We start from the raw sequence: 20,497 nt of genomic DNA, 5'->3' as shown, positions 1-20,497 counted from the left end.
TCTAAAAAGGAAGTGATTTTAGTCCAATAATAAAGTACTATAGTTCATACTTAAGGATTTAAAAACAACAATATTTTAACCTAAACTAGCTATTTAATCAGATTTTATGATAAAGGGTAAAAGAAAGACTTACTTTTAAGAATTTTAATTTAAGAATTACTGATAGATAAACTAGGAACGAGTCTAAATTGCATGAAGACAAAGTTGCACAAGGTTACTAAATTGCACGATAACAAAATTGAACAAAGCCAAATTTTCACGTGGGCACAAAATTGTATGAGGTAACAAAGTTGCACAAAAATAGTTTTAGACCAAGGGTCAATTTTGCACAAGTTACATTTTTTCACAACAATAAAAAAATACAGAAAAAAATAAAAATTAAAAATAATCAGAGAAAAAAAAAAATTATAAAAAAAAAGTTACTGACTGAGGGTAAGGGGTAATAGTGACAGTAAAAATAAAAAATAACAATAAAAATTTAAAAAAAAATAGTAAAAAAAAAGCAACCAATCGAGGGTAAGGGTTAGGAGTAAAAGTGATAGTAAAAAATTTAAAACTAAAATTACTAACCGAGGGTGAGGGTTAAGGGTAAAATAAAATAAAAAAGTTAACCTGTGCAAAATTGTCTGCTTGTGCGAAAGTGTCTTTGTGCAAAAGTGACCCTTTGTGCAAAAGTATATTTGTGCAATTTTTTCCGCTCGTGCAATTTAGACAACTACCCAGATAAACTAGCATTATTTTTACATTCTAGCAGGGTACAAATTAACATTAAGCTAAAAACAACTTTAAAACAAAATAAAGTCTTAAAACTGCACTGAGCAGAGCATACATTATATATTTTTGAAGTTTTAAAGGGGTCTGAGCTTTTCTTCGACAATAAGTAAAAACTGACTTGTATTTTTAAGCTTTTAGTAAAAAACAAAAGACTTTATAGAATTAAAATTTTAATTTAGGTTTGAGGTTTATACTTTCAAGAATTACAAATGTTGCATTATTTGTCAAGGGTTTAAAAGCTATTTAATATACTATACTATCACTTATAAATGACATATTTTAATAAGTTTAGTAAAATCTTTAAAACCCAATGTTAAATTTATTTGCTTAAAAACATAAAGATTATTTCACTGTAAAACTATTTGTTAAACAAATACTGTTTATTTAGTGGTTATTACAGCCTGGGTGTCAGTACCATTCTAATCATAATATACACATAGCTACAAAAACCTTCACAACAAATACCTCAAACAACAAAATATCTAGATACAATATACTTATATGATTAGTTTTATATTATTACACAACTAGTTTTAAAAAGTTAATAAAAATATAGTGCTAAATTTCAATTTATTAAAAATAAAAAAAACTTAATACTTTTTCACCTAATACTTTAGTGTTAATTGTAAGCAAGATTACCTAACTTTGTGTTAACTAGAAATTAAATTAAGTTGACAAGTCTTTAGATAAAGGTAATATATTTTTGCCAAAAAGATTTTCTACAGTAAGGCAATCAAGACTTATGTGAAAAACTTGGAATAGCAAACAGTTATAGCCATAATGATATTTTCAAAACATGTGTAACTGAAACATTTTAAAAAATATGAAGCTAATCTTTTTTTTTTACTCCGTTACATTTATTGTTGATTGAATTCAAGTTCTAAATTAAATTAAATGCTAAGTTTAAATTTTTTTTAACTTGGATAATTTATAGTTTTAAGAATTTACAAAAACTAACAAACAATTCAACTTATGAGCTATTTTAATATTGTTGTATATTAACGTAATGGTTAATTGAATACTTTAGCAGTCTCAAATAATATATAAAATATAATAATACAAAAATATAATATGCATCACACAACACAAAATTATAAAATGTTTAAAAAATAATTTAACTATTTCTTTAAATGTGTTCAAGGTTTATAGGTTTGTCTAAGTACATTTTTGAAAAAAAAAACACAACTTATATTACCAATGAAAAGTTGATTATGTTTTGAGACTTTTAATTATAAGAAAATTAAACTTTGATTTTTTACAAACTTTTTAAAGTATGATATGTATGACATGTATTTTGGTATGATATGCAATACATATAAAAGTTTAAAGATATATATATTTATTTTATAGACAGTTAGTTTATAAACTATTAATTTTATAGTTCATATTGTAAGTAGTCTAGTCATATAAGTGGCTCCAGCAAACAATTTCCTATCAAATCCAAGAACCGCACCAAGGGTAAGGGTTAACAGTGTAGTAAAAAATATAAAATAAATTTAAAAAAACAAAATATATATAAATAAACAAACTAATAAAAAATTGGGTGAGAATTGATTACAATTGGCAATTGTAAGTAAACCAAGCTTGTGAAAAAAAGTGTAATATCTGAAAGTTAAAAGATAAAAACTGACACAAAATTCAAAAACAAAACATCAAACTAGTCCGATTATTTTTAAGTTCATATTGACTTCAGTATTTTGGTCAATTGAATAAAGTCATTATCTTATATTTAATTTAAAAAAGTGTAATTTTAGCAAAGGTATGTGAAAATAGCCTAATTGATATTTTTTTTTAAAACTTAATAACAATTTACTCCTTAGAAAAAAAAATTGTTTTGAATTTCTTTTTGTTTAATATACTTTGGACAGAGATGGTTAAAAATAAGAACTACGTATGTATATAAAAACTTACTATTAATATAAAAATTAATTGAAAAATATTTTATTACATTGAATAATTTTCTTAAGTAGTTTAAGAATAAGAAATATTTAAATACTTATAAATACATGATTATATGTTACTTTAAATTTTTTTGGGTTAATTGAAAGCTGTGAATTTACAACTCAACTTTAATTTTAGCTACTTTACAAACTCAACTTTCTCATTTGAACTTTTTACTATTCACAATTCCAAAAACATTAATTATAAAATGAAATATATTTTTACTAGCAGTAATGTTAAAAATACTGTATATTTATAAATTACTTTGATGAATTGAAAAAAGGTTAAGAACAAAATGTTCACGATTTTTAGAAAATTATTATTATCAACTATGTTTTAAACTAAGTACTTGCTATGATAAGAAAAAAATTCCATAAGTAGTGATTGTTTTTATATTCTGTCTGACTAATAACTTGTAACAAGTATTTATAGCTTTTTATTCTTTGTTTTGTAAAATTAGCTGAGTTTAAATTTGAACAGTTTTCAAAAATATTTATATTTTTAGATAACTGAATAAACAATTTTACAGCAAAGTAAAAACAAATATCAGAGTCAAATTATTAAATTGTATCAAAAAAAGATCTTGTCCCACTTTAAAGCAGTCAACAACAACACTTATAGTATAATGACGCTTTTTTTAGCATTTTGACTTGGTTCATTACTAGAGTTCATTTTAAATTAACTTTAGACTATTACCGTTAGTAATACGTTTTCTTTAACTAATAATAAAATGAGTTATAGTCTAACTCTAGCTTAAACGTTTTAAATTTAGAATAATGAAATGGCGTGTTGGAATTTGTTTGTAAACATCAAGTTTCAAGCTTAAATCTAAATAAAAATTGGATTAAAGTTAAGATAGTTGTTTGAATTTTTGAACTTTTATACTGTAACTTACACTTAATCAATGTAAACTAAACTACAATAAGAAAATTAAATTTTTCATAATATGTACAAAAGTAATATTTTTTTGTCTTGAAAATTCTATATAAGTAAACAATATTAACGATTGTATAAACAAAACAAGAGACGCTAAGTTGCAACTCGCGCACAATTAACAAAAATTGCGTCACTCAAATCCAAAATCGCCTACCGACCAAGGGTAAGGCTTAAGGACAAGTAAAATTAGTAGTAAGATTAGTTCAAAACAAAAAAAAAACTAGTTTGGAATTGTGTCCAGTAAGGAATTTTGCACGGGTAGGGTTTGCATTTTTCTATCTTTGTTAGCTAAAAAAATTATTTAAAACTGTTGTACTTTCAAGTTTGAAAATAAATTTTAGATTTTTGTTAGGTTATGATTTTCTTATAAATATGAGGATTTAACTAGAAATGGTATATGGACCATATGTCAAGTTATTTGGATTGCAAATGGTCAAATAAAAATGGTTTGAAGATGGTAAGTGACTATCTAATTTGTAAATGGTCGGATAAGTATAGTTTTCATATGGTTTGAGTGTTCAAATTTGATAGGATGGAAAATAAGGCGGATACTATTAGCTTAAAAAACAATACACGTATAAACATTTATGAGCTTTGATGGACCTGAAAAAGTCATTGTTTTCAAGCACATGCACAACACAACATCAATTTTAAAGTTATGACTTGCGGAAATACCCTTACTTGAACCGCCAACAATTTGAAATATACATTTAAAAAAAAGTTATTACAAATTTAAAATTAATTGCAAATTTAGGCACTTTGATGACATATCTATCACCATGAATCTAGAAAAAAACTGTGGTTCTGAAATTTTTTTGACTATTTTCACATTTAATATTGCTTATATCTAAATGCAAACTATTCTAATTTGTTTTATACTGAGTAGATTTGAAAAAAAAGTTTGTTTTATTTTAAGTAATGATATCATATGTTTTAATTTATTTAACTTTATTACTAATAAAAAAAACACAGTTATTATTTCAGAGGAACTTTGATCCAAGTCATTTTAAGATTTAGTGCCAGAAGTGTTACCTCTTAAAGTGTGTACCTTATAGATGTTAACACTGTACTACATTTTGAATAAACTAATGAATTATGGCTAACATATTAATCATTTAAACTTTTCTAGAAATTATGCTCATAATTTTTTCATGTTCAATTAAAAATATTTATTTTAGGATAAATAGACTTTGAATTTATTTTCTTACTTATATAGTATTCATGTTGAATGTAGTTAAGAAAATAAGAAATTCTTATTTTTAAAGAATATCAAATTAATACCTAATCTAAGACATTCAACCTTTTTGGAGATAAATTGCTACAGGGATTTTACTGGAGCTTAAGAATTTAAGGGAAAACTTATATTAAAAAAAATTGAAATTGAACACAATAAAAAAATGAAGTTTTAACAATTTTTATATGTAAATCAAAGTAACTATTATTTACAACAAAACATTTATATTTTTCAGACTTTTATTTACCATTAAATACATTTATAGTAGCTCTCAGTATCTTTTCAGTAGTTTCATATCTATGAAATCCAATTTTTTAATTTAAATTTATTATTTTACTGAAAAGAGCTAAGAAAACTTTTACATTAAAACCTGAAATACTGTGGCTTTAAGAGGCAGCAGTCTTCAAATAACTATAAATTTCACAGACACCTTATAGTTAACCTTATTTTTGTTTATCAGGGGTTAAAAAAAGTGTATTGTTTACTGATATTAACAATGTCTTTTTAATTGCTACAAGTAATTTCAATTCATTTAAAAAAAAATGTCAAAGTGTTATAAAAGTCTTAAGTTTATATTTATTGAAAATATTTTAACCTTATAGTTTTTAATGTGAGGCTTTAAATAACTTTAATATAAGAAACTGATTATATCTAAAGAATTTTGTTAAACTAATCTTTTGCTTGTGCGGTATTTTTTAGATAAAATCATAGTCTTTTAAATTCTTATATATAAATGATTAGTAGTTAAAACTTAAAATTTGGCTATTAAACCTATATACTTGTTATTATTGCTAATTATATCAAACTTTTGGTTTAAAATAGTATATTACTGTTGATTACTAAAACTATTTTTAAATAGTTCTGTCAATTGAAAACTTGTTTTTTGTATTGTGAGTACCACTAGCATTTTTTTAAAATTTTTTTAAAACCTCAGGACATTTTTTTCTAGGTCTTGAATAAGATTTGGTCAATCTAGTTTCAGTAATTTTATGTAACTTTTTAAAGGAATTTATAAAACTCCAGATAGTTTAAGGTCACTTATAACAGTTTTTGGTTGCTCAGTATAGTTTTTTGAATCTAAGTGTGGCAACAGTGACTGAATTAGTAGATGATATGTTTACTGAAATTATCTGAAAATCATAACTGAAAACACTCTGAAATTGATTAAAACTGAATAAGTTTTGATAATGTCAAAACTTATGATTTTTTTGAATATTATTAACATAATTGCTAATCTTTTGTGCCAAAAAGTCTGCCTGAGTGACCAAAAACTACTATGAGTTGTATTAAGCTATCCTGATTTAAAGTAAAAAACAATTAAAATCAGCCTAAATGTAAAAAATAGTTAATCAAGCTTGAATACCTAATAATACTTAAATAGTTGAAGAAGATCTCAAATTAGAAAAAATTAAGTAATAAAATCTAATCTGAGATTTTTCAAAAATTTACAAACTAGGCTGATTGAAAAAAAAATCAGACAAGTCTGAGTCAACCTAAGTTTTTTAAGCAAGTTAAATTAGTCTAAGTTTGAGACTAGCTTGAGTTCTTAAATAGCTTAAGTGTGTGGCAAACCTGAATTATTTTAAACTAAAGAATTATTTTAACAAAAATTCAATGGTTCTTTTAGGGAAATTTAAGAATATATAATTATATAGAGTAATATAGCTCAAAAAACAAATACTTAGTCTCAACCGTTATTTTTCATTGGGTTTTGAAAATACAAGGTTAACATTAAAATTTAAAAAAATCAGTGAATTTTTTTTTTAAAACTTGACATTAAGCCTTGATTATATATAAAGTTTATTTTTTGTTTGAATTTATTTTCACAAAACATTATTGATATATTTTGACTTAAAAGCTTGTATGTTTACCATTAATAATAATATATAGATATGATAAATGTATTTACTTAACAATCTGGATTGCAAAAAACTTATTAATTAGTTATCTAATCTGCATATAATATTAGAATTTGAAAATAGATCACTTATTAATCTTCAATACATAGTGAGCCAGCAACTCAACATGGAATTTTTTTTGAAAATTAGTTGATAGAAAACCGAAATCCTACTTTATTAAAGATTTAAATCAAGTTTGTTTTAAACAAAAACAGAAGTTTGCTAGTTGGTGCAAGAAAATCAAAGAATTTTTATATAGGTCAGATTTGTATGTTTAGAAAAATAGAAATTAAGCTCTAAGAAAAATTATTTGAAAAAACACTTCTTCTTCAAAGTATTTTATTTATTTTAATATAATTAAAAGGGTTTTTTGTAGTACACAGTAGTTTCATCAGATACTTCTAACTTTATTTTTTGTTGTTAAAAAAATAGATATTTTAAACAAGCTGTAGAAAAATATGTTTATATTTTTAATTATTAAAGTTTTGATGTCTTCAAAAGTTGAAAATGAACAGTTAAATAAAAAAAATATTAAAATACTCCTAAAATATAAAATTATTTTATTACTTTTTCCAGAGTTAAAAAAAGGTTTTTTACTAAATTGTTTAATAATTTAAATAAGAATTTTAATCACAATATTTGTTTTTTCAAAAATAAAATTATTAAAAGATGGTATTTTATCATTTGATTTAAATAAAGTTTTAGTGAATTTTAAAATAAACAATTTTGTGGTATGCTTGCACCTAATATATATATATACTTTTAAAGCCCTCAGATTTAGTAAACTTTAAAAAACTAAGTAAACATGGTGCCAACCAAACAATTTTAAATAAGAAGGAAGCACTCTAGAAAAAAAATACCTGACACATTAAAAAAAAATCATATAGAACCCTTTTTAAATATTTTCATTAAATAATTTTGATAGAAAGAATTAATAATTATTATCAAAACTTGATATTTAGTATCTATTTAACATCTATAAGGTTTTTAAAAAATAATCAAAATATGAGTTTAACTTGCCTTATTTTTTAACAGATATATTTATAATAAAAAACAATGCATAGAGTAAATCAATTTATAAGAGCTACTACTTAAAGTTTGGAAACTTTTGTTATATCATTTTTTTAGTTTTAAAAGTTCAATAGATATATCTTTAGACTACATTAAAGTTGAATATTTTTAAAGATTTACAAATATTGATTTAAAAGAAATATTCGTATTTCCAGAAAATGCAATTTTGGCCCACTGTGGTTCCAGTAAACCCCAAAAATAGTTTAAAATGTCTGGCAAGATCTAAAATTGTATGTGAAATATAGTTGACAATCCACGTATTGTACCAAAATTTTTAATATAAAAGTCCTTACTTTTTTTTACACTTTAGTATTTTGGTAGAGTTTTATTAATGGAATGTGCTTACTTTGGAAAATTTAAGAATTTAAGAAAATTTAGAATTTATATCAAAAGTTTTAAATGATTCTCTTTTGTTGACATCTAAATACACTAGAAGTGCTAAAGAATATAGTAAAGTTATATATATGGTTAAGTTATCTCTTAGCAGAGCTAAAATAAGTATAAATGCATAAATTACAACACAGAGTACTTCTTAGCAGGGGCGTGTGTAGACTTTTTTCAAAAGGGGTTCATAATTATTTTTGTTTTTAATTTACCGCTTAAGTAGCATTTCTTAGGTACGCACTGCCAGTTAAGTAGCAACATTTAGCCAAAAAACTCTTGTGTTTAAAATGCTTTTTTTCTGCTTAGAAAAAAAAACATATAAGTAGTAATAGTAAAATATTATTTTTTTTATACTGTATTAAATTTAGATAGATTAAAACTAAAAGAACCAGAAAAAAGTTGAACTTACAAATTGTATATCAAAATTCAAATCTGTTATTTAAAACAAAAATATTACAGACATAACTAACATACTCTATAAAAAATTAACTTTTTCACCAGGAAACAATGTAAGAAAATAATTAAAACTAAAATAAATTTTTGTAAAGAGAATTTCAATTTTGAATTAAATGTTAGTATAGATGGAGTTCTTACAAATTTTTCTTTTAAATTTTAAACTCTTTACATTTATATATCTATTTATAATAAAAATATTTTTTTTAAGTAATTAAGCTATTATAAGTGAAATTTCACTAAAAAAATGTTTAGACTTATACAATTAAATTAAAATATATTTAAATTTTATTTAAATGTTTTTCCTGATGGTGCAGGGATTCTAATGATGGTTTTGAAATCTCTTTAAGTTGAAAATTTCAAAAAAATCAAGAATCAATATTGTGGCCAACAGATATACAAAAATAAAACAACTTAAATAAAAACATTAAAAAACTATTAAATGATAAAAGAATAAATTGCCAGGCGGTGTAGTTGTCTAAAGATGATTTTAAAACTCTCTGGATTGAATTTTTCAATGTTTGGTTGACACATAAACAAATAATATAAATGTTTAAGTACAAAAACAAATTATTATATAACAACATAACACAAAAGCTTCACACAACATTATTATGTATAATAAATTAAGTAAAATAAAACTTTATTGATTATATTGGACATTTTTTAAGTAAAATTGTACTTACTAGTTCAAAAACAATACTTAATAAAAAGTTATTTACACTAATTGACGGTTTATAATGGGAGCTTAGAGCATCTTAGTAAAAAGTTTCCTAGAAAAAAAAATGCTACTTAAAACTTTAACCTAATATGATGTCACAATTAAAATTTTATTCAAAATCTATTTTAGCTGGGTAAAAACGAGCATTTTTTGTTTTTGCAACTTTTTAATCTTTCAGTGTTATACATTCAACGTTCATTATTCAAAGTTTATCAAATAACCAAAAAAAGTCAATAAAAAATGTTTATAGTGATATTCTAAGAATATTTTTTTTTTTCAGGGGGTTGACAGGAAACAGGAAACCAGTCAAAACATGTCCCTGCTTCTAAGTCTTAATAAAAGTCTTTTTTATTTCCTAGTGTTTTAGAAATAAATTTCTAAGTTTATATAAAGATTGCCATACACTCAAGAAAATTCAAGCTATTTTGAATTTTTTGAAAAACTCAGGCTGCCTCAGTTAAGTTTGAATGTTTTTCCTAAACCTTAAGCTAATTTCTTAGACTTGAGCTTAGTTTCTTGAAAATTGTGATTTAATTAAGTTGTTTTGTTTGTATTTTTGTGTTTATAAATAGTAAAGCTTGATTAACAGTTTCTTTTTCAGTTATAAGTTCATACTTTTTTTTTCAATTTTCTCAGCAACTTAGGCTGGCTTTTTTGTATCAAACAGTTGCAAAGCTGATAAAAAGATAACTAAAAATACTCAATAAATAACCAAAAAGTATACAGTAAATCACTATTAAGATTTTATGTGTACAGTAGGTACAAAATTTAAATAGATAAAAAACTCTCAGTTTACTTGTTTTTATAGTTGCATGATTTACAAAGGTTTTTTAATAGTTATGCAAGTTAGAACAAGACTGATTGTGCATAGATTTAAAATTAATTATAAACTTTAATGATTTTACTATGCACATAAAAACATGTTATATGTGCATAAAGTACACGGGCTGAAAAATATTTCATAAAATATTTCCATGTTTTTTAATAAAGTCAGAATAGTTTACAGTCAGTCAAGCTATTTTTTTTGAGTCAAAGAGCAACAACCTTGTCAATACCTAAAAAAGTGGTAAAAATGTTTTTTCTGTGCAGTTGAATTAGTCTTAATTTTGATGTAAAATTCTTTTTATTGGGTAGTTTATTGACATGAAAAATATCAAAAAACTAGCTGAACTCAAACTGATCAGTCTTCTAAAAAACTTGAGCAAATTATTTTTTCCTGTACAACTGTTTAATAATTTTGCTTTGATTTTCAAACTACCAAAAAGATCAATTCCTCTTTGCCAGTCCACTGTGAGCTAATGATGTAGTAGCAACTTGTACAAAGAAATTAGGTAAATTTTAAATATTAACATTAAGGCCATAGGGGGGGGGGGTCCACTTTGTTTTTTACAACTTGATCTTATTTGTAGAATTTAATCTGAGCTATCAGACACTTTTAACCGCTTAAAAAAACTCAAAGTAACTTTTGAGATATAAGCGATCAAAGAAAGGGCGTTCAATAGGTTTCTTATGGAAGGCAAAAACTAAAAATGCAAAAAAAGACTATTTCACTAAAAATCTATCTCCTCCTTCATTTTTTGAGTAATCTTTCTCAAATTTTTACAGAATGTGTATCATTAAACTTTAAAGAGATCTATTGTAGGAATTTTTTTAATTTTGAGTAAAAAAAAAATTATTGTCAAAAAACTACCCTTTTTTTAAGTTTTTTGTGGATAAAATTTTTATTTTTCAAAATTTCAAAAATTCCTACATAAAATTCTTCAAAATATCAAAAGGAACATTTCCTGAAAATTTGAAGTCTCTAGGTCAAAAAATGAAGGAGGAGATAGAATTTTAGTGAATTTTTAAATTTCTGAGAAAATTGACCCCAAAAAATTTGCGGTCCATACGTTTATATTGGAAATTTTTTACAAAAACTTAAATATCTCAAAAGTTAAATTATATTTTTGAATTCTATAAAAACTGGCTTGTAGTTTAAACTTAAAGCTTTCATATAAAAGCCAAAGTTAATTTTTGTAAAAAAAAATGTTGGACCCCCCCTATGGCCTTAATATTATACCTGTGTGATAAAGTTATGATATAAAGTGAAAGATTACTTCATGAAATTAATATTATACAAGAAATAATTATTACACAAAAAAAAAACAACTGAACTATTTTTCAAAGTTGTAAAACCAAGCAAAATAAAATAAATATCAGCACCATTTGGAAACTTTCTTTTTGTATGGTGAATTTATTCATGCTTCAATGATTATTGCTCCAAAAGAAATCACCCTTTTGTCTCTCTACAGGCCAGAATGGCTATCATTGATTTTATAGAAAAGTTTGACAATATCTATACTATAAGTTTTATATTTATACCATTTATACATCAAGTTTTATTACAAAGGAGCTTTAAGGAGAGCTAATAGGATTACGGATATCAGTTAGGGTTGCAGGAAGATAAAATTGGTAGTCTAAGTTTTATGTATTGGCAGTTTAGCAATATTAAATTTAAATAAGCTTCTATTATTAAGTATACTTAATTAATTTACTTTTTAATGTAAGTGTCATGTAAGTGTAATTTAAAAATATATAGTAATGAGGGGCTTCATTCATCTTTTAAGTTTAGGTGTCTTTTGCTATATTATGTCTTAATTAATTGTGGTGGCATATTGTTGTGAATTCCTTACAAAAGAAAACTTAAACATGAATCTACAAAATTCATAAACTAGGATACAGCTGGACTTACCAGCACATTTTATTATTTCACATAAATAAATTATTTACAGCACACTTTTTTCTTATTCATAACTATCTGAATCAGGGTTGCCAAAAACCTGGAAATTGAACAAAAATTACTAAAAAATCTGGAAAAATTGGAATTTTAAACAACTTTTAAATGTTAAGTAGTAAAATTTAGATTTGACTCAAAAAAATTACTCTATAGATAATTTTTTTGTCTTCATCTAAAAAAATTTTTCAAACACATTTAAAGAAGCTTTAAGATATCTTTTCAATCTTGTTATACTATTTAACACAGTTTTTTAGCTTTAGTTTTAATTTAAACTAAAAATAGAATCTAAAATATGTGATTTTAAAAACCTGGAAGAAATTTTGAAAACCTGGAGAAAATTTGCCAAAACATTTGGCAACCCTGATGAATTTTTTCTTTAAAAATTTATAAATTAGTCTTAAATTTTAAGCCTTTTTAATCTTGACTTAAAAAAGTTTTAAGGCAATTTTTATTTTCCAAAATATGGTTTTTCTTTTGAAGATTTAGTCAGAACATAAGAACATAAGTCATCATAATTTTTAAAAATTCATAAACGTTTAGTTGCAAATCATCAAGTATCACCTTGATTCTTTTTAAAGTTTTATAATATATTATATTTTAGTTTTATATGTAGTTGGAAGTTCAATTGCTGATATTTGTTTTATCCTCAAATATATTTATATTGTTGGTAGTTTTATATAGCTTTATACTTATAATTTCAATAAAAAGTTACAATCAAACATCTCAACTTGAAACCAATGAATTTGTGTTTTATATAGTTATCTTAAAATTGAAGTTACAACATTTTTAAGTGTTTTTGAAAAATTTAAAGATGCAATAAGATGTTCAAAAAATTTGTATGATAAAGTAAGGGAAACATTAATTAATTACTTTATAGTTTAGACATAAAATTTTTAAATGGAATAATATAAAATTCATTATCTTAAATATATTTAAAGGAAACAATTTTAGCTAAAATGAACAACTTCTTTGGAGACAAAGCATTAGAACTCATAAGAGAACATCATAGAAACAAAGATGCAACTTTAGCTCCATATAATGTAAATTTTAGTTAAAATGAAAATAAACTTATTCTAGTCAATATACATACTTAAATTATTAATAAATATTTTAGTTCTTTATTAAACATTTAAATTAAATGTACTAAATAAATGCATTAACTGTCTCAATTTTGTAAATATAATTGTTTAAATTATTTAATTGACTGATTATTTTTGAAACAATTACAAATTTAAGGCATTGGGAAAAAAATGTTTTCTTTTACATTTACAATTTATAACATTAATTTTTTTTTTTCACATTTTGTTACAACAGAACTTTCTAAATATTGCAATGGAAATTTCCTAAAATTTTGAGGTAATTATCTCAAAAAACAAGAAGATAGATTTTTAGTGAAGTTGTTTTTTTTTAACTTTTTAGTCTACGCCTCCCATAAGAAAACTATTGTAGTCTCCGAATATGACCAGCTATATCTCAAAAACTTTTAAATTTTTTAAATCTGTTAAAAGCAACTAAATTGTAAAAAAAATATTTATCTCCTCCCTATGCCCTTAAATTATTCTTTTTGAAAGGTTTTATAAATATTTGGTTTTCACTTAGTAAGTTTTTAGAGTTTAATTTAAACAGATAACTTAAGTTAACCAATCCATTTTATATTTTGTTTTATGTAATAAATCTTATTCTAAGATTCTAGTCATTTACTTTTTTATAACTGGTTAGTATAGTTTCTTTAGTAAATTACCTATGACCATTATTTCATAGGAAGAAAAAGTTCGCCAAGTGTTAGAAGAAATTCAAGCTCTTGTTTCTGCTAATCAAAAAGAAATGTAAGCTATTTTTAATACTTTTTTTGGGTAGTTACTGGATATTAGTTAAAATATATACTTTTTTTATACCTTAATTGATGCATAGCTTTAGTCAATAGTTGAGTTCTATCCCGATTTGCTTTGTTTCACATGTTTATATAGTTATTTTTTAAGAGTTTTCAACAGATTCAGAAAATTTTTGAAACATAAAATATACTAAATAAAAACATGTAATTCTATAAGCTAAATTCTAGTAAATAAAACAATAACTTTGTTTTTAAATTAGTCACAGGTTTGTGTTTTACAAAAAAGGTCTTCAGTTGTATTTCTATTTTTTTAACTTATTTATTACTACCTAAGATTATTTAAAGTGATTAATTTAGATTATACTTGTAGTAAATTCTATAAAAAATACTATTATAATAAGTCTTGGAATTTATAATATTATAATTAAAGTTTCTAATGATTTAAAAGAAGAGTTTACTGTTTTTTTTTTCAAATGATTATTTTTTTATAATCAATTAAATAGTATTTAAATTATACTACCATTTTGTGGCTTTGTACTGGAAAAACAAAAAATAAGTTATACTACAGCAATGACTACTGTATTAAACTTTTTAATTAAAATTTATTTTGTATGTGATTGAGCTGTTAAAGATGTCTTTTTTTTTATAAAATTAAAATTTACAAGCTGAATAATCAAGTACTTAAAATAAATCGTTGCTAATTCACAATTAAAAAGAAAAAGTTTATTATTTTAGGAAATCTTTAACTAGAAGTATAATTTTTAAGGTGTTTAAATGTAAATATATTTTTCTCTACATTTGGTAAATGCATCTAAACCTATTTAGGTATTAACAAAAATGTAAAATAGCACAAAAAACTCATAAATTAAATTAGAAAGTACTAGAAGATTGTTGATATCTGTCTTTAATTATAAAATTAAAGATGCATCATTCAACGCATTGTTTATTGATTAAAAAAGTTTAAAATTTATCAAAGAGTAAACTTACTAAAACTGAATGTAAGAATGCGCAGAGTACGCCCTGCCAGCAGGAGTCAACCTGCTTTAAAATGACTGACTCTCCAATGTTTACAAAGTATATTTGAAATTCAGCCTGTTAAAGGTAAAACTGCAGCCTACGAGCACGACAATCTAGTCTGCTAAGCCAAATTTTTTCAAACTTACACTATGTATTCAGGGATTAAAAATAAAAACCAAAAATACATTTTTCAAAACATTTTTAACTTTCAGTAGATATGGTAAAAAAGGTCACATAGAATCAGTATTCTATTGAAGTGAATTGGGTAATTGAGCAATTGAAATGCTCCGGTCTACTGAGGACTAAACTGTTCCACATCTGGCTTGCTGACTAAAATGTTGGCCACCCCTAAATTAATCGCTTTATTATTTTTGTACAATAATATAAATACTTTTATAAACTACTATTTTTTAACTCAATTTAATAAGCCGTTGGTGCATTAAAGTAACTAAACAAACTTTTTATGTTTAATGTGTAGTTAAAAGTGCTAAATCTTTTAAAAAAGTATTGTTTGAAATGAACTTATTATTTTTGTTTTATCTAGTTTAAGTTTTTTTCCAATTAAACTTGTTCTTCACTGATTTAAAAATAAACTTTCTATGGTAGACAAATAGATCATTAAAACTAAACAAATTGATTATTAGAACTAAACTATGAGGTGTTTCTAACTTTACATCACCTTAAAACATTAAAAATTAATTTAAATATCAATATGAATTACTACTTAGTTTAGGCTAGCGTAAACAAAAGTAACTTTTTTTAAGAACTGTTTTGCATCATACATTATAATTAAAATTTACTGCTTGTGCTTCTTACAAATGCTCATTTTTTCTTTTTTTTTTCAGTTTAATTTTAACTTAACACAAATTGAAATGTCAATGATTTACAAAAACCTTTAACTAGATTTACTCATTTTGACTAATTAAAAATCTTCAGCTACTTACTTTTTTCATTTATTTTTTCAAAAAGTTTTAATCAAACATACATTGAATATTTTAAAGATTCCGAGCAGCAGACGGAAGTTCAGATGCGAGCAACATGACTGCAGTTGAGGCGAGGCATCACGGCATGATGAGAAATCAGAGGTGCCTCGTTGCTTACGCGTTAGTTTGTACAATTTATTTTTTATTTTATTGAAATCGCTTTAAGAGTTTTTAAGCTTTCAGCACTGTTTTTTTTTCAAATGAGTATTGGTTACCTTCAGGTAGGTCAAAGGAGAAAAATTGTAAACTTTTAGAATTCCAAATTAAACATTTATTTTTGCACAGCATGTATGAAGCAGTTAGGTCAAGGATGATAAAGTCTAAAATAAAGCTAATTTATAAATTACTACTAGTTTATATTTAATTACTACTTATACTAGCTTGAGGTTTAACAAAAAACTCAGGCTAATGTGAAAGTTTTTTGAATATTAGACTAGTTTGATTTTTGTAGTATATCTTGTGTACTTTTTTAACCCATTTTGATATAATTTTTATGTATATGCTTAACAGGCTTTTTAAACAGTTAAACTTCTATCTTTTGATTTTGTTCATTTTGTAGTTATGAAAATCTATAAACTTTGAATTCAATTTCAACTACCACTGCTTTATTTTTTTACAGCCAATAAAAAGTTTTAAATCATTTTTGAAAAAGTTAAAATTTAGAGTTTTTGTCTCAACGTAAACATGAACTTTACTACTGGTAAGTTTTACAATAAAATCAATTTAATGAATATATTATTACTCTAAACAAGTATTATTAAAGAACACTTTAATGTCAGTTGTTACTGTGCAGCTTTTGTTATGTGTATAATATTTTGATGCATTTAAGGTATAATAGTTTGTATTAAGACTTTATGCTATAAACATTTACTCTCAGGGTGGCCACAAAACCTGAAATTTGAAAAATGAGGCTAAAAAAATTTAAATTTGAGAAATTTCGAAAAAAAATGAAAGAACCTGGAATTTTGAACAAAAATCACTAAAAGACCTTTTTACATGTTAAGTAAGAAAGTTTTGATTTGACACAAAACATTTATCATATATAATAAATTTAAAGTATTTATTAATGTTGTTATACTATTTAAACAGTTTTTTTTATGTTAAACCTAATTTTAAACTTAAAATAGACCCAAAAACGTGTACTTTCAAAATCCTGAAATAAATTTATCAAAAATTAATGGCCACCCTGTTACTATGTTTGTTTATTCTATCGATACAAATGAAACAATGTTTTTTGTTATTATAACACAAGTATATTTCTACAACTTTAACCAGTGTGTTATGTATACAATTAGAATTACATAAATAGTTTCGATTTTATATAGAATTTAATTAAATCTAAAGTAATTATTGTTGTTAAATTGTGCGTAAACAAATAATCAACAAAGAAACAGTTAAGTCACAAAATAGAACATAATGGTTTACTTAAATAAAGAAAGAGTATAATCAGAGTCTTTTTTATATATAACTTAGGTTTGTAAGCATAAATAAATATTATATTTAATAAATAATTAAATCTAATTTCATTAAATCAAAAACATTGTACAATACAGTATTATAAACCTGGAATAACTATAGTTCTTCAAACAAACCAAATTTTTTACCAAATGTTCAGCTATTGGAGAGTGCTCACGAATTTATATTGATTACATGATTCATCATTCAAGCCTTATAATTATTTATTTCTTTAAATAAGTTTAATGTGATTCATTAACAAAAATAACACGACTGCTAGTAATAAATTTTAAGTTATCTTAATAGATTAGGATTTCACAAACAGACACTTATTAAAGGCACAAAAAATCACTGACTATAAGTGTCTGTTTGTGAAATCCTAATCAATTTTAGTAGAATGTATTTAACAACAACTAAACAGTTTACTACATTATGGATACAATTGTTTATGTTTAAGAAAAGTTGCCAACGTTACCATATTTTCTCAGTAAAACATTGTTTTATCAACTTTAAAATGAAATTGGAAGTTAGTTAAATTGTGCTTTTTTACTTTACATTTTTACAGCGTATTATTTTAATGTTCAAGACGATTTTGCTTTCAAATGAAAAAAAATATAAAACCTCTTCTTAAAATCAGTTTAAATTATACAATGCATCACCTGAGAAACTTTAATCATAAACAATTGTGTAAGATAAATATTTTTCTGTACAACTTAAGTTTTTTGATATAAAAGTTGAACAGCATGTTTTGTTTGTAGATACAATCGTTTAGAGAAAGTGAAGAATCTGAGATGGGAATTTGGAAGTGTGTTGCCGGCAGATATCAAGTCAAACATGTCTGAGATGGAAGTTAGTTAAAGTCAAATAATTTTTGTAAACATGTTGTAGTTATTTTAAAATTATTTGATAAGTGAGAAATTTTCTATAAATCATCTTTACATATCATAAGCACACTAAAACTTAAAAACATATTTTTATATTAATTAATGGTTTAGCTATAAGTTTTACCAATAAAAGTAAAGGTTTCTACTGTTAAAAAATAGTTGGATTATTCTAAACAATTTTGTTGTTGTAACAGATATCAGGATACGTACTATATTTTGGTATAATTACCATAAAAAATAAATTGAAGTTAATTTACGTTTTTACTAAAGTATACGGTTGTATTTTTAGATTACTCATTAATTATTGTATTAAGAACTTTTATCACTCAATTTTCTCAGTTCTAAAAACATTTCTTATATTTTCTTTTACAGAATTAAAATAACTGTATATATATATTTTTTATATAACTTTGTTGGCGATATTTTTAAATGTTAATCTTTTAATTGTTACTAATGTTTTTAATAATTAATAAAAGAATAAACTAGCCTATTTTTGCAATTTTCAACTATAAAAATATATGTGGTTTTTATGTACTTTTGCCTGAATTTAGTACTTAACAGTGCACTATTAATAAAATCTAAACAATTGTAGTTTTACTAACATAATTAGATTATTATAAATAAATGCATATCTAATTTTAAATAGTTTTTACGACAGTAAATTAACAAATATTTCATCAAATTATTTTTTGATAAAAACCTCTAAGGCTTTTGTCAAGTACATATAATATATGCAACTTGAACGGATAGTAATAATTACTGACATTGTTTCAAATACAACAGAGCCAGTGGTTCACAAAGTACAACCGTGCACTTGCCCAGTACATGGGCTCGTACGGAGAGGACGGTCTGGATCTTACGCAGGTTTGACTTGGTTTAAACTTTTGTTTATTTCTGCATAAAGTACTTGAACACATCAATTTAATTTCTACTCAGATATTTAAATAACAGGTATTTTCAGGCTCGTTTTTCATGATGCAATTAAAATAACAGGGACTGAAGCCGCCGGAGGAGCTGCACATCGAGGTGAGGTGCGTGGAGGAGAGAGGAGAAATGGTGCTGGACAGCGGCAAGACCGTCCTCCTCAAGCACAACTCCATGCACTACTTGCCGAGGAGCGAGTGCGAATCGCTCATCCGTGAAGGAGTTCTCGTGCAAATCAAGTGAGAGTTTCCCGCCAAAAACAAATCGGACGGAGTTTTACAGCGTTTTGTGTTGTAAGAAAGTTTACTTCTAAAATATGTGTTATTTTTTTGTAAGACTTTCAAACAAGGTCCAAGATTATACACTTTGTTATTAACTTTAACTACATCTAAAATAAAAATAGCTTACAACTTCACTGTGGTAGAAAACTAATTTATTTTAGACTTAGTTTTTTATTGCTGGATTCTACTTTTAATTTTTATATAAAGTCAAATTTGAAACCGTATTAATTTGTTGTATATTGGTAATGTTTTTTTTAGTTCTAGTTCTAAATAAGCTTACTAATTAAACTTACTAACATGGTTGGAATTTAGTCTAGAAACTTTTCCTGATAACTTGGCAAAAGAAATGATCATGCTAGTATATAAATGGATTACATTTTCATAAAAAAATTAGATTATTAAATTTTTTCATTCAGGAAAACAAAAAAAAATTTGGAAAGTGAAAGCTTATCTATAAAGCTTTTAAATTTTATAGTGTGGTTCTACAAGTTTGTAATAATTTAAAACTTTTATTTCGTTTAGTTAAATGGATTTATTATTAAGTGTTTAACAGACATCTATTACCTTGACTTATAATTTTGTATAAAATAAAATATAATTTCTTGTGAAGTGTTTTGCTGGATTATATTGTAGATAAAAAAATATTTCTTTATAATTAAACTTTTTACTTAATATTACTCCAATGATTATAAATACCAAAAAAAAAAATTAAACATGTTTGTATGAGGTTGTTTTGAGTCTTACTGTAAAAAACAAGGTTATATTTTGGTAATTAAAATATCATAAATTAATTAGTGACTTTGTTTTAAAACGAATAAGTATTTTTTTACTCTTAACATGTGTTCATTAGTTTTACTTCGAAGTATATAAAAATTTAAAAAATAATTACGACCAGGTTCTTTACTTTTTTTTTGGAATTTTTACAATTTTTCAA

At 24.1% G+C, this 20,497-nt stretch overlaps 1 protein-coding gene across 1 annotated transcript; it reads left to right on the top strand.

Annotated features, from left to right (window-relative positions):
* The first annotated feature begins 13,129 nt into the window (after nucleotides 1-13,129).
* On the top strand, nucleotides 13,130-19,965 carry LOC145838186 (DNA replication complex GINS protein PSF1-like). The gene is made up of 6 exons (XM_082945746.1): nucleotides 13,130-13,228; nucleotides 13,950-14,014; nucleotides 16,038-16,139; nucleotides 18,233-18,323; nucleotides 19,142-19,222; nucleotides 19,352-19,965. Exons 1-6 carry the CDS (start codon nucleotides 13,145-13,147, stop codon nucleotides 19,523-19,525), a joined length of 597 nt encoding a protein of 198 aa, XP_082801872.1. The 5' UTR covers nucleotides 13,130-13,144; the 3' UTR covers nucleotides 19,526-19,965.
* The last annotated feature ends 532 nt before the right edge of the window (nucleotides 19,966-20,497 follow it).

Source organism: Thalia democratica, chromosome 6, assembly GCF_965202585.1.
Source record: "Thalia democratica chromosome 6, ktThaDemo2.hap1.1, whole genome shotgun sequence".
Lineage (NCBI taxonomy): Eukaryota > Metazoa > Chordata > Thaliacea > Salpida > Salpidae > Thalia > Thalia democratica.
This window is presented reverse-complemented; position numbering and strand designations above follow the sequence as displayed.

Coding starts and splice junctions, on each gene's coding strand:
- LOC145838186 (XM_082945746.1), top strand. CDS start 13,145: ATGAACAACTTCTTTGGAGACAAAGCATTAGAACTCATAAGAGAACAT. Junction 16,140..18,232: donor AGGTGCCTCGTTGCTTACGC/GTTAGTTTGTAC, acceptor TTTTGTTTGTAG/ATACAATCGTTTAGAGAAAG. Junction 19,223..19,351: donor ACGGTCTGGATCTTACGCAG/GTTTGACTTGGT, acceptor TTAAAATAACAG/GGACTGAAGCCGCCGGAGGA.